Source organism: Girardinichthys multiradiatus, chromosome 20 (genome assembly GCF_021462225.1).
Source record: "Girardinichthys multiradiatus isolate DD_20200921_A chromosome 20, DD_fGirMul_XY1, whole genome shotgun sequence".
Classification (NCBI taxonomy): Eukaryota; Metazoa; Chordata; class Actinopteri; order Cyprinodontiformes; family Goodeidae; genus Girardinichthys; species Girardinichthys multiradiatus.
Window position 1 is genome coordinate 45,181,051 of NC_061812.1, and position 27,105 is coordinate 45,208,155.

The following is a 27,105-nucleotide window of genomic DNA, read 5'->3' on the forward strand; positions in this document are numbered from 1 at the left end:
AAAAAAAAACACCTCAAGCATGACTCTGATAATGAAATATAAAGCCGCTTTATGTTCCCGCAAGCTTGTGACAGGCGTATAAGTCATCCATGGTTTTGTCAGCTCTGAGTTATTGCTCATGTAGCGGAGTGGGACAAACCATCGTTGCAGCTGTGATTGAAGAATATTTTTATTCATTCAAAAAGAGCTCCCATCGCATTGTTAGAGTTAGGATTTAAAAAAGGATCATTATAAAGTGGGAGTCTTTTCATTTTTTTTGTAGTTGACGTTGTAATTGCAGTGTGTTTAATTATTCATTGCTGAGTTATAGGAGGCATTTGCTTCCCTAAGTGAAGTTATTTAAGGTCACTTAATTACACTGATGGACCACAATCTGTCTCTCTATTCGGGCCAAATTAAGCTTTATTACCTTGTTCATTCGGCCAGATTTTACAGGGATACGTTCTGACGCATGGCACCAAATAATCTTCTTATATCTCCCGTTCTGCTGCAGAGCCCACCAGGATCATCGTTCCACCTTTAAGCTCAGATGCCAGTGTGGGACAAAGCCTTGTCCTACCCTGTGAGGTGTCCAGTGACTCGTCCTTGAGCCCCGTCTTCAAGTGGTTTTTCAACGGCAAAGCCATTGACTTCAGCAGGCAGGAGCACTTTGAGATGATTGGTGGGGTACGTACATGTCTGTGGTGATGTTTGGTAAATGTACAGTCCCTTTCAAAGGTTTTCATGCCCCTTGAACTATTTCTCCATTTTGCCAGGTTGCAATTATAAGCTTTATGTATTTCATTTGTAAATTAGTAGTTTTTGTGATAAACCAACACAAAGAAGTTGATAATTGTATAGCTGAAGGGAAATGATACATTGTTTTAAAATAAAATACAAAAATTGTATTGAACGTCAGTACTTTTTTGAACCATCTTTCCCCTCATTTTTTGTGTAAGTCTTTTGAGTATATCTATTAATTTTGCACATGTAAAGACTCACATTTTTGCTCGTTGGTTTTTGCAAAATAGCTCAAGCTCTGCCAGATGGATTGAGAGGGTCTCTGAACATCAATTTTCAAGTCTGGCACAGGATCTTAATTTGATTTAAGTCTGCACTTTAACTAGGACATTCAGACACATAAAAACACATACCCACTGACATTGATAGGCCACTTTGCAGCTAGATGACACATGTCATTGCTCTATCCTTTAGCTCTGGGATTTACAACAGATTCCCTGGTAAATTGCGGTACTCTGCTGCAAAAACACGTCCAAGTTCTACCATAAACAAAGGTCAGAGGACAGAGGACTGGTGGAAAATTTGGGAAGTTTGGCAAAGATTTACGGTGGTGGTTTTGGGAGACATACATGGTGTTCCCTCTGTGCAAGTAAATATCTCAGATGTAATTTTAAACAACAAATAAATCTAAATGAGCTAGGGTGAAGTTATGGTTGTATTACAATTTTATTATTTTCGCTAAACATGTATTATGTATAAATTCCCTTTATACATGGCGATGTTGTTTTTACATCAAACTTGAATTATCAATCAATTAACTGAACATAACTATATGGAACCCCCAAAGACTATGTAATTAGAAAGTTATCTATTAAGAAAAATAAATGAATAAAATTGATAAATAAAAAAATCTAAATTGAGGTTATGGAGATCTATGGAGGGTACAATAGGATCTCCTATTCCATGATGCAGTCGTTTAGAAGAAGAAGAACTGCATACATCTGCTTCTCAGCCAGCAGTCTCTAATGTTGTGTAAATTCTAACACAGATCTGTTGGAGTTTGGAATATCACATTGCAGCTTTGACCCAATTGAGAGATGTAACACTGTCTCTTAGGTTCCCCATGTTTCAGCACTCCATTCTCCTACATTGTTTTTTGCTTATGTATCTCACATTGCCCATTACGATGAGAGAGAGACATGTTTTAACCCTTTATGACTGGCAAAGGCACTCCCATTAGCATATCTATTTTTAAATGCCTGTAGACTTGCAACCAAATAGGATTGAGCAAAATTTTTTTTGCAAATGAAAACGGAGAGTTAAACTTACATATTCTCTCACAATGTGTCCCAGAGCACAGTTTTTGTTTTCCAGAAACTTTTGCACAAATCCAGTAGAAATGCAAAAAAAAAACATCATAATTCAGACTGCTGTGTGCGTCCTACATCGGAATATGCATGATGACAGTGAAGGATGAACTATCACGTGGTTTTCTTGCACGCCAGTGCCCGCAACAACAGGAAGTGATGTTATTTCATGAGTCTTTTTTCCCTGGAATTGGAGTTTTTCTGCGGTACACTTCACTTGCACTTCTGCTTTCGTCTCATCTTGTCTTTTAGTATGTATTGCTCTTTTACAAAGACACATACCAGACACTCAGTATACACCTACACACCCGCACGCACCTTTATGGAGATGCAAAGATCAAGATGCGCCAAACGGTATTTTATATCGCTCGAATCTTTGGAGCTTATTACAACGCCGTATGAAGGCGGGGATTCTGTACACTCATCTGGTCTGGATTCAGCTGACAGTGGAGATGAAGCTGATTTTATTGATGGGATCGATCCTTCCCATGACATGTATGTATGTGTTTATGAAATATTACTTGTTTTTGAGTTAGAGAAAACTAAGGAAAATATACAATTAAAAGAATTTCACTGTGTTACGCATCATCATTATATTATGCGTGTTCTGGACACCTCTATCACACTGTAACGTTTTCTGTGTGCAGTGTTGATGAAGATGAGGAGAAAGAAGATACCTCTTGCTCCCATGAGGCACCCAGTGCTCTGGAGAGAGGTAGAGGAAGAGGAAGGAATCAGCCTTCAGAAAAAAGGAGCAAGTAATTATGGACATCACTTGTCACAAGGCCAATCACAGCTCCACTTGTCAAATTGAAAGCTAATGTTTGACTGTGTTTGTAATTGTAATATTGTAATCAGTTTATTGTAAACAGTTTTCCGATGCTCATATTGTCTCTTTGCATTCAGCCTTTTTGTATCTTGATAAAAAATAAAATTAGGGTTCCAAGCCCGTGGGAACAACCGAAGGCCATTCAAGGCATCGCTGTTCGCCTGCTCCAAGCGGAGTAGGGAACCCTATTGTTTTCGCTTAGTTTTTTTCATTATTATCATCATTATTATTATTCTCCGCTAAAAGTCGTTGGGCACAAGAACCAGAAATGCTGGGAAAAAACTGACACAGCAGCCTCGCAACCGCTACTCAGAAACAAAAATTCAACCCCCCTGGGGAGTGTGAGTGAGTGTACGATGTCCATTGTTGTTTATCTTTATGTTGGGTGTGTGGGTGTTTCTATGTGTACGCATGAGGGTGGGAATGTGTGATTGTGACTGTGTGCCTGTTTTTTTGTGTCAGGTTGGGTCTTGGACTGCTCCCTCTCCTGGATCAGTTTAGGCCCCGGGGCCTGGATCCCTGGGCTCTGTTGGGCCTCTGCTTGGGGAGTGATATGTCCCGGGGTCTCGGGTCTCTAGGTCTATGGCTGGATTTGCTCGGGTGTAGATGGCTCCTGGCAGGGTTTGTGGGCTCTGGGGGGCCTTTGGATGTCTGTGGCTTGGATCTCCTCCGTATCTGTCCCGGGTCCTGGGGGGCAGGTCTGTGGCTCCTCACACTTGCTATTGCATATTTTTTATTGGGAAACACAAGCGCACTCACACTCATACCAACAGGTGTTTGGATTCAGGTGATAACAGATACACAAATGTTCTATTTTGAGCCACATTTACCACTAATTACATCTTGCATTCATAAGTACCATAAGCTGTTAATATGAAAGTTTCTGCAGGTGTAGAAGCAAGCTCTAGTCTCTTAATCCTTCTTTCTTTCCTCCATTATTTTCTCCTTCTCTCCTCTTTTCCTTTTTGCCCCACCTCTCTCTCTTTCGTGCTTCTTATTTTTTTCCTTTTCATTTTTGTCTTCGTCTAACAATTTAAGATAATCCAAAACCAGTTTCTAATAAAGTTTTTTTTGTAAATATCAAGAAGAGCTTTAACGCGACATTTACAGGACTAGACACGGTTAAAGAAAAAAATTAAATAAAGGAAAAAATTCAGACCCCCTGAAAACTAGGGGTGCTATTACGTATGACATCGCATTTGGCCTTAAAACTTAAAAACCGTAAGTCCTACACTTCAATTCAATTCAATTCAGTTTTATTTATATAGCGCCAATTCACAACACATGTTGTCTCAAGGCACTTCACAACAGTCAGGTACATGCATTCCAATTAATCCTAACCATTGGACAGTGCAGTCGGAGTTAGCTTTTTATTCAAATTGGATAAAACGTTTTTCTATCGAATGAAACCCAGCAGACTGCATCCAGTCAGTGACTTGCAGCATTCCCTCCTCCTGGATGAGCATGTAGAGACAGTGGACAGTCACTGGCGTTGACTTTGCAACAATCCCTCATACTGAGCATGCATGTAGCGACAGTGGAGAGGAAAAACTCCCTTTTAACAGGAAGAAACCTCCAGCAGAACCAGGCTCAGTGTGAGCGGCCATCTGCCACGACCGACTGAGGGTTTGAGAGAACAGAGCAGAGACATAAAAAGAACACAGAAGCACTGATCCAGGAGTACTTTCTATGGGAAGGAAAAGTAAATGTTAATGGATGTAGCTCCTTTAGTCAATTCACCTAGAAAGAAAGAACAGATAAACTTTGAGCCAGTTTCAAGGTTAGAGTATGAAAGAGAGCACATAGAGTTAGTCACAGTAGAAGCTCAACCAGTAGCCATGTCTAGGAGAGAGAATGGTTAAACACTAAAAGACAGGGCTATGTGGATCATCGGTAGAGGGTGAGCATTGAGCTGTTGCCAGCAGAAGCTCAGACAATTCCCCTCTCCAGAAAGGTGTCACAGGTAGACACAGAGCCAGGCCATGTGTAGCTTCTAGGAAGAGAATAGAGAGAACAAGGTTAAAAGCTGAAATAACAGTAAATAATGCAAAATTGGAGAGTAGTGTGAGAATGTAGCGAAGAGGGTGAAAGTGGTTGTTATGTCCTCCAGCAACCTAAGCCTATAGCAGCATAACTACACAGATAGTTTCAGTTCAAATTATTTAGTTAAACAGCGCTTATTTACAACAATGTCGTCTCAAGGAACCCCACAAAGGGTCCCACTGATGGTCATTGTTATACTAAAAACCACAAGGATTGGGATACCTCTCTCTGTCAGACTGTTTATAACCATTGGAAAAGAGAAGGGGTCATACAGGTAGCAGAAATGGAGGGTGTGTTTGCACCTCAACCATAACTGAGTCGGTTTAGGCTAAACCTGACTCCCCCTTACTCCAACCAACAGGGAGGGAGGAAGGCTCCCTCCCTGATAAACTAAGCCACTCTAACTTTAAGCTTTATCAAAAAGGACAGTTTTAAGCCTAGCCTTAAAAGTAGACAGGGTGTCTGCCTCACGGACTAAAGCTGGGAGCTGGTTCCACAGGAGAGGAGCCTGATAACCAAAGGATCTGCCTCCCATTCTACTTCTAGAGACTCTAGGAACCACTAGTAAACCTGCAGTCTGAGAACGAAGTGCCCTGTTAGGAACATAGGGAACCATCAGATATCTGATGTATGATGGAGCTAGATCATTAAGGGCTTTATATGTGAGGAGGAGAATTTTAAATTATATTCCAAATTTAACAGGGAGCCAATGAAGGGAAGCTAAAATAGGATAAATATGATCTCTCTTTTTATTTTTCATCAGAACTCTTGCTGCAGCATTCTGAATCAGCTGAAGGCTTTTAACTGCATTTTGTGGACATCCTGATAGTAAAGAATTACAATAGTCCAGCCTTGAAGTAACAAACGCATGGACTAGTTTTTCAGCGTCACTCCTGAACAGGATATTTCTAATTTTGTTAATGTTCCGGAGGTGAAAGAAGGAAATCTTAGAAACCTGTTTAATATAGGATTTAAATGACATGTCCTGGTCAAAAATAACACCAAGGTTTTTACCGGAGGTCAATTTAGTGCCATCCAGGTTAAGTGATTGACTAAGCAGTTTCTATTTTAAAGACTCCAGTCCAAAGACGACAACTTCTGTCTTGTCTGAATTTAGGAGCAAAAAATTTAAAGTCATCCAAGTTTTTATATCTTCAAGACATGCTTGTAGTCTATCTAACTGGTTAGGCACATCAGGATTTATGGATAAGTAAAGCTGAGTATCATCAACGTAACAGTGAAAATTTATCCCATGCTGCCTGATAATTTGACCTATTGGAAGCATATATATAGTAAAGAGAATTGGCCCAAGTATTGAACCCTGTGGTACTCCACAATTAACCCTGGAGTTTAAAGATGATTTATTATTTACATGAACAAACTGGAATCTGTCAGAGAGATAAGATTTAAACCATCCTATCCCTGTTCTCCTGATCCCTACAGCATATTCCAGCCTTTTTAAGAGAATATTATGGTCGACTGTATCAAATGCAGCACTGAGATCTAACAGAACCAGAACAGACACAAGTCCATTATCTGAGGCCATAAGAATATCATTAGTGACTTTCAGCAGAGCTGTTTCAATGCTATGATGAGCTCTGAAACCTGACTGAAACTCTTCAAACAGGTCATTGCTGTGTAAATGCTCACACATTTGATTAGCAACTATTTTCTCAAAACTTTTATATAAGACTGGAAGATTGGATATAGGTCTGTAATTTTTCAAGTCATCTCGATCAAGCGAAGGTTTCTTAAGTAAAGGCTTAATTACAGCTAACTTGAAAGCCTGTGGTACATATCCATTAACTAAAGATAGATTAATCATATCTAAAATGGGGCTTCAAAGCTTCAAAGCTTTATATGTCCTTGTTCCTTGGATGATTCTGCTTCACTTTGTAATTGACCACGCCCACTTCCGCCTAACTAGATTTTTGCTACGCTGCGACAATGCCAAAATCTGTTTTTGATAATTAATTCTTAAGCTCAATCAAGGTGAAACTCTGTAAATACCATCTACAGATTTAGCAGGACAAAAATGTATAAAATCATTCTCAAATGTTCGAATGTTGTTAAAGCTATGTGCAGACAAACTTTAATCGCGAGCTAGCACAAAAGTTAATTGACTATATCTCTACCATATTTCATGATTTCCAAACAAGATTAGAGATCCTGATAGAGAATTAGGTATTGTGCCTATACATTTAGTTTGATATACATTCAATCATAGGGGGCGCTATAGGCACCAAAAGCTTATATCTGCAAAACAGATTGATAGATTGACACGCAACTTGGTACATATGCTCAAGACCTTGTCCTGAGGACAAACTTTTAATATGATTAAGAAGTGACTTATGGTATCTCACATTTGACCATTGAACTCAGTGAATTTGAAAGATTTTGTTGGGGAAATCACAGATCGTATGCAGAAATGTGCTACATAGAAACCCCTAAAAATCTCAGAGTTTCACCACTAGATGGCGTTGTTATAACGTAAAATGCAGGAAATGATAAACAATGTATATTATTTCACATATAGATATGGTTATCTTAGAATATTTAGGATATTTTATAAAATACCATGTATTCTGTATGAATTTTTGAATTTCGCTAAGTACTGTGGAAATGAATGTTAATGATTCTTGCTTAAAAAGGTGATCAATTCAGGCACTTGTATAAACACTCATATTGTTTCTTCTACAGTCAGGGTAATTTCAAAATATTTTGGGAATTTTATGATGAAATTTGAATTTTTAATGAATATTTATATTTGGGTACATATATGCTTGTATTGTGTAAACAACATTTACATTTTTTTGGTTGAAAAACCATTACATCTAAAATTCTAAACAATGCATATTACTGCAGGTAGAGATCCATATCCAGGGACTGGAATAAAGACTCATGTTCTTCCTTCTAAAGTCATGGTCATCTGAGAATATTTTGGAAATTTTATGATGAAATATGGATTTTTAATGAACAGTTAAATTTGGGTCATTATAGGCTTGTATTGTGTAAACAACATTTTTCAGTTTATTTTTGTTAAAAAACAATTATATCTAGGGGCATTCTAAACAATACATGTTATTGCAGATATAGACTCGGTTAATTGAGAATATGTTGGTAATTGTTTGACAAACTATGTGTGGAATTTATTAAAAATGGCCAAGTACTCTAGAAATGATGAATACCAATTTTTTGGTGGATAAAGCACTAAATCAAGGGAGTGGAATAAAGACTCATATTGTTCCTTCTACAGTCATGGTCATCTGAGAATGTTTTGGGAATTTTATGATGAAATATGGATTTTTAAATAATAGTTTTAAATTTGGGTCAATATAGGCTTGTGTTGTATGAACAACATTTTTACATGTTTTGGGGGTTGCTGGCAGGGACACAGCTCGTTAAACAATCTTTTCACACAACAAAGTGAGGTAGATCACACGTTAGGGGGTATTTCACTGCAGGCTAGAGTCTGCACTGTGGTACTTCTAGTGTTAAGCCAATCCTTTGCAGCCATTCACACTTCACTGGTCTGGTAGTGTAGCGGTTTAGAGCTTAGACTCTGATTCCAGAGGATGTGGCTTTAACTTGTGGACAGGGTCCCTAAAGATCACCTATGCTACTTCCTCACAAACTGCGGCAGATCAGTGATGTTGTTTATCAGAATCAGAATCAGAATCAGCTTTATTGCCAAGTTCGTGCATACAAACAAGGAATTGGACTCCGGTACACTTTGCTCTTTTGTTCTGTTTTTGCATTACAGAATATACAAATTTACAATTTACAATGTACAATATACAATGTACAATGCAATATTCTGCATTACAGAATATACAAATTTACAATTTACAATGTACAATATACACATATCTAATAGAAAAGGTGCATTTGCAACATCTGTACGCTGTTTATGATGAAATATGGATGTTATGATTCTGGCACGTCTGCTCTACCCAGTCTCCCTGGCTGCAATCAGCAGATTAGATGCACCCGGTGGCTGCTGTGGTGTAGTGCAATCTGTGGAATGCCAAGCACCTGTGTCTTCCCTGATATATACTGACTCTGACAAGCAGACGGTGCCAGATTTTTGAAAGCCATCGTGTGAGTAGATATCCAGCGTTCCTTCCTGTCTGATCATTGTTCTTGACCTTGCTTTGCCTTTTGGATTTATGCCTCTGCCTGCTCCCTGTCGGACTATTCGGATTTTGGTTGTCGACCTTGTTTCCTGCATCTGGTTTATGTCTCTGCTTGCCTCTTGCCTGACGCCTCTTGTTCCGATCGTTGACCCTGTTTCTGTCCTTGGATTATTGAGCCAGCCTAGCCCTCGGATTATTCAGCCTGGAGTCACTTCTTACCTTTGCTGTGGAGATCACCGCCCGCCGCCCACTGAGGTTTCCCCCCTGGGTTTCAAGTTCCACTCAAGACAAAAGCATGTTAGTGACTTTTCTGATCCCTGCAAAATCGGGAGAGACTACAAGTCACTAATCCCTCTTTCTGTCTCAGTGATTCCTGGAAGCTGTGAGGAGTGTTACCTGTGTGACGTTTTCCTGTGGCTGAATAAACCTTTTAAACTTTCAGTACTGTGTCTGGCTGAATCTTGGGTCTGCCATTTTCTGATTCGTAATAGAAAAATCTGGCCAAAAATGGACCCATCCGCAGCACAACAGTGGCGCACCCATGTTGATGAGACCCTTTCCTGGTTGGGTTCCGGCTTGGAGGAAATAATTTCCATATTACGTTCTGGCAATCTTGTCTCCGAGCCGCCACGTCACAAAGAAACCACGCCCAAGTAACACGGACAACAGCAGAGGTAAGGGAGCCAAGCCTATTTCCGCCTGAGATGTTCAGGGGAGACCCAGACCAATGTCGAGCTTTCCTAACTCAGTGTGAAATTCATTTTGAGCTTCAGCCGTCATCCTTTCCCACTGAACGTTCCAAAGTGGTGTTTCTTTATATCTCTGCTGGCAGGAAAGGCAAAACAGTGGGGAACTGCTGAATGGCATAACAGGTCTGCATCTTGTAATCTTTCTGAAATTTTTTCCAAGGAACTCATTCGTGTTTTTGACCCGGTCATTCCAAGTCGTGAGGCCGCAAGAGGATTATTGTCCCTCAAACAGGGTGATCAGCCTGTCTTGACCTATATAATTGACTTTCATTTGTTGGCTGCAGAGAGCCGTTGGAATGAGGCAGCACAAATGGATGCATTCATGAAAGGATTAAACGAAAACATCAAGGATGAGCTAGCGACCCGTGACTATCCTTCTTCCCTGAAACAACTCGAGGATTTGGCTGCTCGCATTGATATTCGGCTGGCAGAGAGAAGGAAGGAGAAGCGCCATGTGAAGGGTCGCTCATCATTAACTCAGGTTTCTGCACACCGGTATGAGAGAAGGAGTTGGTCACCTCTCACTGAGGAAAATGATAATTGTGAGCCCATGCAATTGGGCAGAACCAAGATTACCCCTGAGGAGAAAGATCGTCGGCAAAGATTCAAGCTCTGTTTTTATTGTGGAGAGAAGGGACATTTAGCACTCAGGTGTCCACTAAAAGGACAGGGTCAGCAGAGGAAGGGAGGTCTCCACTGAGCCGAAGTCAACTATCTGCCTCCTCCTTCTTGTTTCCTGCCCATTTTCAAACCTCTAATTTGTCTCTCCAGGGGGCCGTGTTTATTGATTCAGGAGCAGATACTGAATTCATGGACGAAACATTTGCAAATAAGAACGGCATAAAACTTATTCCGTCAGCTGACACAAAAAACGTGCTAGGTTTGGATGGTCACAGCATGAACAATTCACATCTCAGGACAGAGGGGATTACCTTAACAGTTGGAGGTAATCATCAAGAAAAAGTAACTTTCATGATCATTAATTCACCTGAACTTCCTGTAGTCCTAGGGGCCTCCTGGTTGCAGAAACACAACCCTCACATCGACTGGAAGAAAAAAGAAGTTCTGGGTTGGTCTGAGTCATGTTCTGCTGACTGTCTTTTGTCTGCTGCCACGGAGGTCAGTGTGGAGAATGAGGTTGAGGAGACGTATCCAGATTTATCCAATGTACTGCAAGAATACCATGATTTAAAGGAGGTTTTTAATCAAATCAAGGCCACAGCTCTGCCACCCCATAGACCTTATGATTGTGCTATTGATTTGCTTCCTGGCACATCACCCCCTAAAGGCAGAACCTATCCATTGTCTAGTCCAAAGCACAGGGCCATGAAGAGTTATGTTGATGAGGCATTAAAGGCAGGGCACATTCAACCCTCTTCCTCTCCTGCAGGTGCTGGTTTCTTTTTTGTTGGGAAGAAGGATGGTTCATTGAGACCATGCATTGATTATAGAGGCCTTAATGAGATAACAGTTAAAAATAGATATCCCTTACCACTCATGAACACAACTTTTGATCAGATCCAGGGAGCCAAGATATTTTCTAAGCTGGATCTAAGGAATGCATATCATCTGGTCCGAATCAGAGAAGGAGATGAGTGGAAAACGGCTTTCAACACGCCTACGGGCCATTATGAATACAAGGTCATGCCATTTGGACTTACTAACGCTCCTGCAGTTTTTCAGTCATTGGTCAATGACATTCTAAGAGACATGGTGGGTCAATTCGTATTTGTTTATCTTGATAACATACTGATTTATTCTCAAGATCTGGAAACCCACAGAAAACATGTCAGAGCTGTTCTCCTGCGTCTTCTCCAAAACCAGTTGTTTGTCAAGGCAGAGAAATGTGAGTTCCACATAACTACCACTTCCTTTTTGGGCTTCATCATTTCCCCAGATCAAGTGCTTGTCGACCCCTCCAAAGTTAAGGCTGTATTGGAATGGCCTGTTCCAACTGATCGCAAGCAGCTTCAAAGATTTCTGGGCTTCGCTAACTTCTATAGGAGGTTTATTAGAAATTACAGCCTGGTTACTACTCCCCTAAACGCTCTTACCTCTTCCAAGGTAAAATTTATGTGGAATAAGGATGCAGAGAAGGCCTTCAATAGGTTAAAGGAACTCTTCACGTCAGCTCCAGTGTTACGGTCTCCTGACCCAGAGAAACAGTTTATCGTGGAGGTGGATGTCTCAAGCACTGGGGTCGGAGCTGTATTAAGCCAAAGAGGTGAAGATGATCGTGTTCACCCATGTGCCTTCTTTTCAAGGACTCTGTCACAGGCTGAGCGGAATTACGACGTGGGAGACAGAGAATTATTGGCTGTCAAGTTGGCGTTGACAGAGTGGAGACATTGGCTGGAGGGGACTAAGGAGCCGTTTATGGTGTGGACTGACCATAAGAATTTGGAGTACCTGAAATCAGCAAAACAGCTAAACCCCAGACAGGCTAGGTGGGCTTTGTTTTTTGGTCATATTAATTTCTCCCTATCTTACAGGCCAGGGAGTAAAAATGGCAAACCTGACGCCCTATCCCGGATTCAAGAGCCTGAAGAATCTCAGTCTGAGGGTGAAGAGGAGTTTATCCTTCCTGAAACCGTCAGGTTGTCTGTGTCCCGAGTGGAGATGGAAAGGGAGGTCCAGGAAGCCATTAGGGATGGCCAATTCCCCCTTGCCCATGGTCACATATTGTGATGGATTTTGTGACAGGTCTACCGGTTTCTAATGGTCACTCTGTACTACTAACCATAAGTGACAGATTTTCAAAGATGGTTCATCTGGTGCCATTGGAGAAGCTTCCATCTGCTAAGGAGATGGGTGAGATATTGACCCGAGAAGTTTTCAGGCTCCATGGATTCCCAAATGACATTGTTTCCGATAGAGGACCCCAATTTGTGTCACGTTTCTGGAAGGAGTTTTGTTCTTTGTTGGGCATTTCTGTTAGTCTTTCCTCAGGGTTTCATCCTCAGTCTTATGCTCAAACCGAGAGAGCCAACCAAGAAGCTGAAACCAAACTTCGTATCTTATGTGAATCTGACCCGACCAAGTGGTCACAAAATTTGCCCTGGGTTGAATACGGCATGAACTCTATGCAATCAAGTGTTACTGGTTTGTCCCCTTTTCATGTTGTGTTTGGTTTCCAGCCACCCATGTTTTCAGTTCAGGAGAGAGAAGCTAATGTTCCGTCCGCCCAAGCAGCTGCCCTAAGGTGCCAAAGAATATGGAGAAAGGCCAGGAGGTCGATGATCAGAATGTCACTGGTTCAGTCAAGAACGGCCAACCGGAGACGGATCCCTGCCCCTAAGTACCAGGTGGGGCAGAAAGGTTGGCTCTCTGCCAAGGACCTCCCATTAAGGGTAGAATCTCGGAAATTGGCACCCCGATTTGTTGGACCTTTCCCAATCTCCAAGATCATCAACCCTGTCGCTGTACGACTGAGATTACCCAACTCCATGAGGATTCACCCCACATTTCTCAGGTCAAGCCCTTCGTGGAGCCCCAACTTGGAGCCGGACCTTAGAGGGGGGGTACTGTTATGATTCTGGCACGTCTGCTCTACCCTGTCTCCCTGGCTGCAATCAGCAGATTAGATGCACCTGGTGGCTGCTGCGGTGTAGTGCAATCTGTGGAATGCCAAGCACCTGTGTCTTCCCTTATAAATAATGACTCTGACAAGCAGATGGTGCCAGATTTTTGAAAGCCATCAAGGTGAGTAGATATCCAGCGTTCCTTCCTGTCTGATCATTGTTCTTGACCTTGCTTTGCCTTTTGGATTTATGCCTCTGCCTGCTCCCTGTCGGACTATTTAGATTTTGGTTGTCGACCTTGTTTCCTGCATCTGGTTTATGCCTCTGCTTGTTTATGCCTGACGCCTCTTGTTCCGATCGTTGACCCTGTTTCTGTCCTTGGATTATTGAGCCAGCCTAGCCCTCGGATTATTCAGCCTGGAGTCACTTCTTACCTTTGCTGTGGAGATCACCGCCTGCCACCCCCTGAGGTTTCCCCTCTGGGTTTCAAGTTCCACTCAAGACAAAAGCATGTTAGCGACTTTTCTGATCCCTGCAAAATCTGGAGAGACTACAGGTCACTAATCTCTCTTTCTGCCTCAGTGATTCCTGGAAGCTGTGAGGAGTGTTACCTGTGTGACGTTTTCCTGTGGCTGAATAAACCTTTTAAACTTTCAGTACTGTGTCTGGCTGAATCTTGGGTCTGCCTTTTTCTGATTCATACCAAAGGATTTTTTATGAATTTCTTAATTTGGATCATTATAGTCTTGAATTGTATAAAAAACCCTCTTTCATTTTTTTGTTGAAAAATCATTACATCCAGGAACATTATATCAATACATATTATTGCACATATAAACTTGGTTAATTGAGAATATTTTGGTAATTTTATGACAATTTCTCTGTCTCCCGTACCCTCCCATATCTACCCTGCTTCAGTTCTGTGTCTTGTCTTTCTTTTTGGAGCCTCTTTTTGCATATCTTCCAAAATTCTGAGTTATGGATTTGGTCAGCTGCTCTCTCAATGCAATTGATCAAATTTTCTCGACGAGAAGACATGGTGAAGGGGAACCCTCTTGTCCAGATGGGACATTTTTCTCCGGATACACGAATGACTCCTGGCAGAAGTGGAGGATTGTGTGTCTGTCGATATTGTCAATCGAGGATGTCGAAGATGTGTACACAATTGGGTGTTTGATAGCAGGATTTCTGCTTTTTGGAGTTGGCGGTTTCCTGGTATATCGAGAAATTTGAAAAACGTCGGCAGCTGTTCTGGCCATTGTATGGCTGCCTGGCATGTATGATGGGATCTGCAGGGCGATCAACACTCAGACTGAGATGTTATGTGAGCTGAATCGCAAACTGGATGTGATACTTACACAGGTTCGCAGGCATGTTGCGGTTCCTGGACTCAGGGGTGAAATGGGATAAATCTTGGAGAAGGTTGTTCACTCAGATCTGGCGGAAAGGACCTGGAATTTGGCTGTTTGCATTCGCCATTGAGAAGCACCACCAAGACTCTCAAGGCTGACGGAAAATTAAGAGTCACCCTAACCCAAATAATTAATGTTTTTCTGAATCTGGCTCCCCTGCACAGCCTTGATGACAAGCTATCTTTAACTTCTCTCGGAAGTTATGTAAACATGACGCTCTGCCCCCTCCCTTCCCTGAGGACATCTGTAGACCTGCTCAGAACTGTGTGGCCGGTTGATGAATATTCCATCGTATCATCAAGGACAATGGCCTTTGTGACAGTGCTTCACGGACTTACTTTGCATACATTCACATGCACACACACACACACATGCTCACGATAAACATATGCACTAATGAGCTAATTACCTCTATTAGAAAGATTGGATAAGAACCAGCTCTTACCAGTAAACTCCCAAGGATTATTATTGTCATTTGATTTGTTTTTCTGTGTTTGATTTTCTGTATCATTGTAATGTTTTTCCTCAGGTACAGCACTTTGAGTTCCTTGTTGCTGAAAAGCGCTATATAAATAAACTCGACTTGACTTGACAATTTACAGGGGTTGGACAATTAAACTGAAACACCTGGTTTTAGACCACAATAATTTATTACTATGGTGTAGGGCCTCTTTTTGCGGTCAATACAGCATCAATTCGTCTTGGGAATGACATATACAAGTCCTGCACAGTGGTCAGAGGGATTTTAAGCCATTCTTCTTGCAGGATAGTGGCCAGGTCACTATGTGATACTGGTGGAGGAAAACGTTTCCTGACTCGCTCCTCCAAAACACTACAAAGTGGCTCAATAATATTTAGATCTGGTAACTGTGCAGGCCATGGGAGATGTTCAACTTCACTTTCATGTTCATCAAACCAATCTTTCACCATTCTTGCTGTGTGTATTGGTGCATTGTCATCCTGATACACTGCAACGCCTTCAGGATACAATGTTTGAACCATTGGATGCACATGGTCCTCAAGAATGGTTCAGTAGTCCTTGGCACATCTAGCACAAGTATTGGGCCACAGGAATGCCATGATATGGCAGCCCAAACAATCACTGATCCACCTCCTTGCTTCACTCTGGGCATGCAACAGTATGGTTGGTATGCTTCTTTGGGGCTTCTCCACACCTTAACTCTCCCGGATGTGGGGAAAACAGTAAAGGTGGACTAATCAGAGAACATTACATGTTTCACATTGTCCACAGCCCAAGATTTGCACTCCTTGCACCATTGAAATCGACGTTTGGTATTGGCATGAGTGACCAAAGGTTTGGCTATAGCAGCCTGGCCGTGTATATTGACCCTGTGGAAACAGGAGAGTTGAGGTGCACATTAATTCTGCCGTGATTTGGGCAGCCGTGGTTTTATGTTTTTTGGATACATTCCGGGTTAGCACCCGAACATCCCTTTCAGACAGCTTCCTCTTGTGTCTACAGTTAATCCTGTTGGATGTGGTTCGTCCTTCTTGGTGGTATGCTGACATTACCCTGGATACTGTGGCTCTTGATACATCACAAAGACTTGGTGTCTTGGTCACAGATGCGTCAGCAAGACATGCACCAACAATTTGTCCTCTTTTGAACTCTGGTATGTCACCCATAATGTTGTGTGCATTTCAATATTTTGAGCAAAACTGTGCTCTTACCCTGCTAATTGAACCTTCACACTCTGCTCTTGCTGGTGCAATGTGCAATCAATGAAGACTGGCTACCAGGCTGGTCCAATGTAACCATGAAACCTCCCACACTAAAATGACAGGTGTTTCAGTTTCATTGTCCAACCCCTGTATGTATTTTTAAGGATTTGTTTCAAATTACCCAAGTACTGTGGAAGCCATGGTTAACCGTTTTTTGGTGGATAAAGCACTAAATCCTTGGACATGAATAAAAAATTATATTGTTCCTTCTACAGTCACGTTCATCTGAGAATATTTTGTGAATTCTATGATGAAATATGGATTTTTATTGAATATTGAAATTCTGGTTATTATAGGCTTGTAATGTATAAACATTGTTTTGTTTTTTTTTGTTAGAAAAACCATTACATCTAGGAATATTCTATACAATGGATAATATTGCAGATATAGACTTGGTTAATTGACAATATTTTGGTAATTTTATGACAAACGTTGTATTTTTAATGCAGTTTTAAAATTGGCAATGTACTGTAAAGGTAATGGTGAACTGTTTTTGGTGGATACAGCACTAAGTCCAGGCATTTGACTAAACACTTTGTTCCTTCTACAGTCATGGTCATCTGAGAATATTTTGGAAATTATGTGATGAAATTGGGATTTTTAAAGAACACTTCAATTAGGGTCATTACAGACTTGTGCTTTATAATTTTTTGTTGAAACTTTTTCTCCAATGCTAGAAATTAGCCTCAATGCATTGTAAGGGCAAAGTCTGTGAGGTCTAAGTGCTTCTGCAAGCAAGTTCTAACCTGACCCTATGAAAAATGTGGTCATATTAATTGATGATGGCATGCTATGTTGGCGGTGCACGCAACGTGGCGTGCTGGGAGAGGCAGGGCTGGGGGCGAACTTGCTGGGAAGGACTTGGAACCTGTTCATAATTGCTTGCAGTTCTAAATTGAATTTGTGTTTATTTGTTCTAAAGTTTCAACACTATTGCTTGAAGGTGGTCTTATAAACTTATGTGTGCTCATAGGTATCTGGCACACTTAGAGATTTGATTGCACTACTGTGTTGGGACCCACAGCCATGGATTTCAACATTAAACTCTGGTACGGACTTTTCTGGAACTTTCAAAATAAAGTGCATTAACCTTATTCCGGCACAGCCAGGAAACGGGATAACTGCGGACTTCCTGTGACGCCACTACCCAAATAACCCAGGTTGCTCCTCGCGGGACCCGGCCGGGCCAAGCCTGAACGAGAGACGCGAGGCCATCCCCCAGTGGGCCCACCACTTGCAGGGGGAACCGTGAGGGACCGGTGCAAAGAGGATTGGGTGGCGGACGAAGGTGGAGACCTGAGCGACCCGATCCCCGGATGCTTAGGCTGGCTCTAGGGATGTGGAATGTCACCTCGCTGGGGGGGAAGGAGCCTGAGCTTGTGCGGGAGGTCGAGAGATATCGACTAGAAATAGTCGGGCTCGCCTCCACGCACAGCGTAGGCTCTGGAACCTTGAGAGGGGTTGGACTCTGTTCTACTCTGGAGTGGCCCACGGGGAGAGGCGGCGGACTGGTGTGGGTTTGCTCGTTGCCCCCCAGCTCAGCCATCTCGTGTTGGGGTTTACCCCAGTGGATGAGAGGGTCGTATCCCTGCGCCTTCGGGTTGGGGAGAGGTCTCTGACTATCATTTCAGCCTACGGGCCGAGTGGCAGTGCAGAGTAACTGGCCTTCTTGGCGTTCCTGTCGGGGGTGCTGGATAGTGCGCTTCCCGGGGACTCCATTATTCTGCTGGGGGACTTCAACGCCCACGTGGGGAACGACAGTGAAACCTAGAAAGGCGTGATCGGGAGGAATGGCCTCCCCGATCTGAATCTGAGTGGTGTTTTGTTATTGGACTTCTGTGCTAGTCACGGATTGTCCATAACGAACACCATGTTCAAACATAAGGGTGTCCATCAGTGGACTTGGCACCAGGACACCCTAGGCAGGAAGTCGATGATCGACTTTGTTGTCATATCATCAGACCTTCGGCCGCATGTTTTGGTCACTCGGGTGAAGAAAGGGGCTGAGCTGTCCACTGATCATCACCTGGTGGTGAGATGGATCCGCTGGAGGAGGAGAAAGCCGGACAGACTTGGCAGGCCCAAGCGCATAGTGAGGGTCTGCTGGGAACGCCTGGCAGAGCCCTCGGCCAGGGATGTATTCAACCCACCTCCGGGAGAGCTTCGACCAGATCCCGGGGGATGTTGGAGACATAGAGTCTGAGTGGACCATGTTCTCCGCATCTGTTGTCGATGCTGCTGCCCGTAGCTGTGGCCGTAAGGTCTGCGGTGCCTGTCGCGGTGGCAATCCCAGAACCCGGTGGTGGACACCGGCAGTAAGGGATGCTGTCAAGCTGAAGAAGGAGTCCTATCGGCTGTGGTTGGCTTGTGGGACTCCTGAGGCGGCTGACGGGTACCGTGAGGCCAAGCGTGCTGCGGCCCGGGCTGTGGCAGAGGCAAAAACTCGGACCTGGGAGGAGTTCGGTGAGGCCATGGAGAAGGACTACCGGTTGGCCTCGAAGCGATTCTGGCAAACCGTCCGTCGCCTCAGGAGGGGGAAGCAGTGCTTCGCCAACACTGTTTATAGTGGGGGCGGGAGACTGCTGACCTCGACTGAGGACATTATCAGGCAGTGGAAGGAGTACTTCGAGGATCTCCTCAATCCTGCCATCACGCATTCCGTGGTGGAAACAGAGGCCCTGAGTACCTCAAGTCTCTGGATGTTGTAGGGCTGTCATGGTTGACACGTCTCTTCAACATTGCGTGGCGGTCAGGGACAGTGCCTCTGGACTGGCAGACTGGGGTGTGTTCCAACTACAGGGGGATCACACTCCTCAGCCTCCCTGGTAAGGCCTACGCCAGGGTATTGGAGAGGAGAGTCCGGCCGATAGTCGAACCTCGGCTTCAGGAGGAGCAGTGTGGTTTTCGTCCCGGCCGTGGAACACTGGACCAGCTCTATACCCTCTACAGGGGGCTCAAGGGTTCATGGGAGTTTGCCCAACCGGTTCACATGTGTTTTGTGGACCTGGAGAAGGCATTCGACTGTGTCCCTCGTGATGCCCTGTGGGGGGTGCTCCAGTAGTATGGAATCGGGGGCCCTTTACTAGGGGCCATCCGGTCCCTGTACGAGCGGAGCAGGAGTTTGGTCCGCATTGCCGGCACTAAGTCGGACCTGTTCCCAGTGCATGTTGGACTCTGGCAGGGCTGCCCTTTGTCACCGGTCCTGTTCATAACTTTTATGGACAGGATTTCTAGACGCAGTCAAGGGCCGTAGGGGGTCGGGTTTGGGGACCAGTGGATTTCGTATCTTCTTTTTGCAGATGACGTGGTCCTGCTGGCCCCCTCTAGCCAAGACCTACAGCATGCGCTGTGGCGGTTCGCAGCCGAGTGTGAAGCGGCTGGGATGAGGATCAGCTACTCCAAGTCCGAGGCCATGGTACTCGACCGGAAAAGGGTGGCTTGTCCTCTTCAGGTTGGAGGGGAGTTCCTGCCTCAAGTGGAGGAGTTTAAGTATCTCGGGGTCTTGTTCACGAGTGAGGGAAGAATGGAGCGGGAGATCGACAGACGGATCGGTGCGGCTGCCACAGTAATGGGGGCGCTGTGCCGGACCGTTGTGGTGAAGAGAGAGCGGAGCCGAAAGCAAAGCTCTCAATTTACTGGTTGGTCTACGCTCCTACCCTCACCTATGGCCATGAACTTTGGGTCATGACCGAAAGAATGAGATCCCGGATACAAGCGGCTGAAATGAGCTTCCTCCGTAGGGTGGCCGGGCATTCCCTTAGAGATAGGGTGAGGAGCTCGGCCATCCGGGAGGGGCTCGGAGTAGAGCCGCTGCTCCTCCACATCGAGAGGAGCCAGTTGAGGTGGCTTGGGCATCTATACCGGATGCCTCCTGGACGCCTTCCTCGGGAGGTGTTCCAGGCACGTCCCACCGGGAGGAGGCCCAGGGGACGGCCCAGGACACGCTGGAGGGACTATGTCTCTCAGCTGGCCTGGGAACGCCTTGGGCTCCCCCTGGAGGAACTGGAGGAGGTGTCTGGAGAGAGGGACGTGTGGGCATCTCTGTTGAGTCTGCTGCCCCCGCGACCCGGTCCCGGATAAGCGGAAGACGACGAAGACGAAGACGATTTGGCTGTTTCCAAAATATTTCCTTAGTAATATTTCTTCAAATATTATTTCAATAAATAAAAGCAGCTAATTAGACGCCGTTGAGAAATGGTCATCCAGAAGGTTGGTTTTTATTCAGCAGATCATTATTTAAAACATTATTTTATTATAAAAATAATATTATTAAAATTATTAAAATTATATTTTATCTGATTTTGCATTGTGAGTGGTTGTCTAAAGGTTTACTGATTATTGCTTAAGTTGGTTCCAAGACTAACTTAACTTCACTTCCAGATTCTTCAAGATAATCCTTGGTTCTCAAACATAAACATTGCATGGTAATGTTGCATCACTCTTTTGGTCATGGTTTTCAATCATCTTTAATCAACTTGTTTATATTGTACATAGCCCATTAGTCTTCCTTATTCTTTTTTCTGCTTGGTAGTTTAGTTGGATTGTTTTAGCATAGTAAAGAGTTTGTTGATTGAAATATGTTTGACTTTGAGTTTACTTATTTTTGTTAATAAATTCTTGTATTTTAAGAAATTGGGTGAATTCATTCCATATATGCGCAGAATTTATGCTGTTCAATAATGTCAGAGCTCGTCTCACACCTTTCTATTTTGTCCTAATACCATCGCCTTACTGGGCTGGTATTCACAGGACAACCCATAACAGACCGAAATATTATTTGATAAAATATTAATATTAAATATTAAATAATATTCTCAGATTCATAATCACAACATTACTGTAAATAGTTTATTTATACATATTATCTTCATATTTACAATGTACATTTTATTTCCGTTTTTGTCTCAGTTTAACAACAAAAATGAAATTATGGACACACTCCAATAAATGTTGTGTTGTTTGAAAGGGTTTTGTGCAACTTTTTACGTTTCAGTTTTTGAGGAAGACAACTATAATAATAGGAACAAATATGTGAAAAAGGATTTTCATTTTTCTGGTGGTTAATTGCACTTTTGGACAATTTATTTAGTTAATATGGACTTATTATATGTAAATTATAAAAATGTGGGATGTAAGGGTTGTATTGATGTCTAGCAAATTGAAATGCTCCACAGCATGTAAAAATGTAAAAATATGCTCTAGTGAACTTGGTCTGTGGTAGGTTATAAAGGGTTAAAATTGTCACCTCCACACTTCCTTTTTTAGTCCTTACTTTTACGACATACTCTTTCACTCATTCGGGATTTTTAGTGTTATTTTGGGACTTACTCAGACTTTGTACTGCACTACTACTAAGTTCTGTATGTGATCAAATATCCCCGTGGCAAAACAGCTACACTGGCCTGGAAAAAAGTCTGTTATATATAAGTGTTTGGAGAAAGAAACAAGCCATATGGTTTCTGTTGTCAATACTTTGAATCAGATTAACATAAAACTGTGTTATTCTAATATGTTTTATTGAGAAAATAGGTGAATCAAGCAAAAATTTCACTAGTCTTAGAGGTATTTAAGCCAGGGCGGTGTTTACTGAACAAGAAGCTTGTGGTTGATTAATGACAGTCTGCAGCTGAGGGGAAAGCAGGGAGTTAGAGTGAAGTATATTTGCTGGGATCCCTGAAAATGAGCTATAGTGAGCTATAGAGTGTTGCTGTGGAGATGGATATCTGGGTTTCCCTCCAGGATCTGTTACCCTTACGACCCAGTCGTCATAAGCAGAAGACAATGGATGGATCGATGAAAATGAAAGTGACTTACAAACCTGAAAGTCCAAAGCGTTGTGAGAGATGTTCCAAGTTTCAACAGTGTAGCTGTTGATTTGTGGGGAAGTTGAAGCTCTTTAGCATAATGCTACCATCACCATGCTTGATTGTTGCTTCACTTTCCTTCGGCGTGAAAGCCAGATTGACCGTGTTGATCTGCAAGCACAAGTATGTACTCATAGCCTTGACTCTGCTCCAATTGGAGGTAGTCTATGGACACTAGCTCAAAAGGGCTGCTGGTGGAAATTGTCAGGTTTAAACAACCTAAAATACTTATAACATCACAAAAAGAAGAGAAAGACAAAGAATTATTATTTACTCGCTGCGAGGAGAACGGACAAGATGTGTTCAGTTACAAATCTCATACCGCTCTGAAAAACATCTGTCCGACCCTCTCTTTTTATTATCTTTTCGGGGGTCCCTAATTACAAAGAACGTCATTCTCTAAGGATGGGAAACAACAGCTGCATCGTAAACAGGTCATAAACACCATTATCTTTCAACAACACTTCTTCTGTTCAGCGCAATCAGCCTTCATCTTTATGACCTCCTCAACTGCGACTGCTTCCTTCTCAGCTCCATTTATGACCTTTGCTTGCAGACAAACTCATCACATCCATTACTCACACAAACCTCATGAAAGGTTATAAAAATCAAATAGTCAAATTAAGGATAGGAGAAAATATAAGATAAATCTATATTAAATTATTCCAACAGAAATGTGTCCCATAGGAGCTCTTAGGTGTAGATTGGGACGCTTCTGTTTGATACACGAATATCTCTTGTTAACATAATTCTCAATCTCCTTTTGTATGTTTGGCCAGTAAAGCCTTTCTCTAGCAAGATGGGCTACTTTCTCTGTTCCAATATGTACCAGGTCCTTGTGTAGGGACTTAAGGATCAAAGGTTTCAACTTATTTGGGACAACAAACTGTTGGTGTCTGTCTGTCCTCGTACAAGGTTCCATTTTCCACTTCCAACTTTGTCAACTCATACAATAGTCTTTTTGTCTCTTTCGTCATGTTTCTTTTGTCTCGATCATTTGGAGTCCAGTTTCTTATTTTTTATTAAACTACCTACTTAATGGCTGTATCCTCTTATTGTGCTGTTGTCCTGTTGTCTTGTTTCGTCAAGAGCATATCTTTAAATGTACTGGGTCTGATGGTTGTTAACACAGTAATGTTCTCAACTAAATCCTCATCAATCTGTTTGCACAGACCACCATAGCTAACATCAGAGTCTGAGTCAGATATTTGTCCACTGTTGATTTTGAACTCTCTTCTTGGCAAAAAAGCTGCTACGTCAGATTGTTTGACTATATCAGAAATCTGGCAACTTAAGGATGGCTGTTTATCCACCTTAACATGGCCAACTGGTGATCTTGTTACTGCAGCAGCCTCAGTTTGTAGCTCTTGCATCTCCACACTGACTCTGCTTGGTTGCTGTAGCTCCGTGGTGAGGTCGTTAAAGAGTAGCAGATGTGACATACCTTGGTCCTCTAGACTTGCCAGCTGGTCAATTTTTACAAAGTCCATGATAAAATCATAGAGTTCACCCTTTGTTGCACTGTCACCTGGTAACAAATATTTGCTGAAATGTTTAAATATAACCTGTATGTATAATTTTGACCATTTGTGAATATGAGAAAATCCACAATGACTTCAAACTTGTTGACAAAGTTGTTTTTTTATTCACCGAAGATGAACTTTGTGTAACTAACAGTTATGGAATTGATTTCAGTATTTTCCAGGTCTGGATAAGTATGGGAAAAGAAAATAACACTATGGAAAATTATTTCCATCTTGACCTTTTTTGTGCCACTGTCTAAATTGTGTGTCTTTCATTTTTCTTCTTGGAGCCTGTGACTGCAAAGACAGAGATGTTGCTATGTAGTGTTCTCTTGTCACACAGCAATTTTCTCTGTTGGAAATTTGATTTTTCCTTCTTCAGAAAATGGATGAGTGGTGCTTTCTGTTGCTGTTGTTAAAAAAAGTATACTTAGATAGTAATGGCTCCTATTCGTTCTTGTCACAGTATCAGAATCAACAGGGCCGTCTCCATCTCCCTTATCAGACACACAACTTTGCACAGCAGCACCGCAGGCAAACACACAAACACCATCTGCTCACATGCGGCTGAACACACTGCCTGATATTTACAGCACTGAGCAGCTGCTGTCCCCTGCAACAAACCTACTGTTGTTTTAATTGTTCTAATCTTTGTCTGGGCTCCACACTGTCTCCAGGTAGATGAGTTTTTTCATCAGTGTGACTGGAAAATATACCTCAGCCAGTTATTTCTTTCCTAAACTGTCATCATATGTGCTTTGAAAAAATAGAAGGGAGAGAGAATATGTTTGTGTTCTGTGTGTGTGAGATAGATCAGAAAATGTGTGAACATCTGCTCCTTCTGACATAAAACACCCGGTCTGGGAATGAAAATGACAAAGAAAGGAACATTGGACTTTTCATGCTTCACTTTCAGATTGGTACAACGTGTGCAGGAAAAGCTTCTACACTAACTTTACCACAAACTTAAACAGGTAAACACTCGTGAAGCATAACAATAATGACATGAAACAATGTGTCCAGGAACATCTGGGCTGAAAAACTGCAGAACGTCTGCCAGCAGCATTTTAAATGACTTGAGTCATTTATTCAGCCAGCAGATGGAACTGAAATGACCCACAGAGTATCTATTAAAAAAAAAAAAAAACATATCTGAGCCTTGTGATAGTGTTGACAATCGAAACATCAAAATTCAGAGGAAGAAAATCCAAAACATGGCTAAAGTGTTGAAATGTTAAAGATTCCTTCATAACTATTGCTGCTAATGTTTTCTGGGATGCAATTTACCATTTTTTCTAAGTCATAACAAGACTTCTGGATCTGACAAAAGTGGAGATTTTCTGATGGTGAGGCTTTCTGTAAAAAAGTCCTATTGAAAAAGAAAAGCCACCATTAAAATGCTTAAAAGCACACAATGGATAAAATAAAAACAATATTTAAAATGCCTTTATTTTACATTAAAACAATAAAAATAAAATAAAATTCTGACCAGTACATTCCTACCCAGCTTCACCAGAGTCATTGTCTGCTGTGGTATATACTCCTGTTGTCCATTACCTTAACAAGCTGATTAAACAAACAACCCTCCACCAATTAACAAAGTCACTTGTCCTCAAAGAGGAAATTACATCACATTGTGGTGTAAAAATAAGAAGAAAAAACAAAAAACCTAAAGAGACTTACATCTGTAGCATACAAGTGTGGGCGCCACAGTTACTGTAAAAATGTGGTGAAAACTGATCCCAGGACCTGAACACATTGCTTTTATGGTACAGTATGTTGTATCAAACAGTATATACAAACTGCATAAACTACTCCATAATTTTCAAGTGGGAGGAAAATGATGATGATGATGATGAGGAACATTTTTTATTAATAAAAATTTGAAAGGTGTGGTGTGCATTTGCATTCATTCCCTATTATTTTAATTTTGTTAAATAAAATCAGGGGTGTCAAACTCCAGTCCTCGAGGCCCGATGTCCTAGGTCACCCGATGTGACTTAATTACCTCCTCAGGCAGCCAAGTTCTACAAAGTCCTGCTAATGACCTAATTATATGATTCAGATAGAGGCAGAGTAACATCTAACCGTTGCACGACCTTGAGGAATGGAATTTGACACCTATGGTTGAGATTAAAACATAATAATGTGTTAGAATCGCCCAGTCAATGTCCAGACCTAAATTTCACTGGGAATCTGTGGCCAGTAAGGGTGTAACGTTACACGAAAATTATGGTTCGGTAAGTATGCGGATTTTAAAGTCACAATTTGGTACGATTTTGGTGCGCCTTCAATTACAAAAAATAAAAAAAATACTTTTTTTTTTTACTTTAGGTCAGCTCTACCGTTTCAAGTTTTTTCAATTTCTGCAATTAATCAAATTTTATTATGTTCTAAAACTTAAAAAAGTGGAAAGTGACTGGAAATTTGGTTGGAGTTTTTTCAATGAAAAAGGTAGCTTAAGCAGCCATAGCCAATGCTATGGCTACTACATGTTGGTGTTTAGAAATTTTTTAATGACTGTGCCCATATTTGAGAATAAACCATGTTTAAAACACTATGGAATTGTTTTGGTACACAAATTGTTGAGAAAATCCCCTCTTGGATGTACATTGCATTTTATGCAACGTACTGAGTTTGAGCTGAGTAGAAGCTGCGGGTAGCCGTTTGGACATTAGTTGATTTTTCTCCAGTACCGTTGATGTTTACATTCAGCTTCACATTGTTACAAGTGAGGAATTCATTGAATTACAGAGCAAGCTTTGTACTTCACTGAATTCTTTTTCTCCACATGAGAAACCTTAATTTTTTCCAAATAGCAGAGACTAGTGATTAGTTAGAGTCCTTTCTATTTTGTTTGGGTGCCACTTTTTAAAGGACTGCACTTAGTTCTGCACATAAACATTCTGCATGTGCTCAGGTATAAAACAACGCTGTGTTCGATTGGTATGGCAGGCGGTTTTAACAAAAAAACAGCTTCACCACACTTACATTCCAAAAATCTGACATTGATTTATGACTAGGCATATTAGTTAATTAAGATATCTCTAACTATATTTTTACTGGGCAAAAATACCAATTTGAGATATCTCTAATTACGTTCTGAATAGAATAAATGACATCAAATTTACTGTTAAGTTGGTCTCCAATTCAAGATATCTGGAATAAATTACTGACTGTCTGAAAAAATAAAATTCA

At 41.9% G+C, this 27,105-nt stretch overlaps 1 protein-coding gene across 1 annotated transcript in view; it reads left to right on the forward strand.

The window, feature by feature from the left end:
- Positions 1-27,105, forward strand: part of LOC124856364 (contactin-3) — a 253,125-nt gene that overhangs the window by 174,237 nt on the left and 51,783 nt on the right. The window contains exon 13 of the mRNA XM_047346720.1: positions 494-666. Within this exon, the coding sequence (XP_047202676.1) occupies positions 494-666 (173 nt within the window). The remainder of the gene's footprint in view (positions 1-493; positions 667-27,105) is intronic.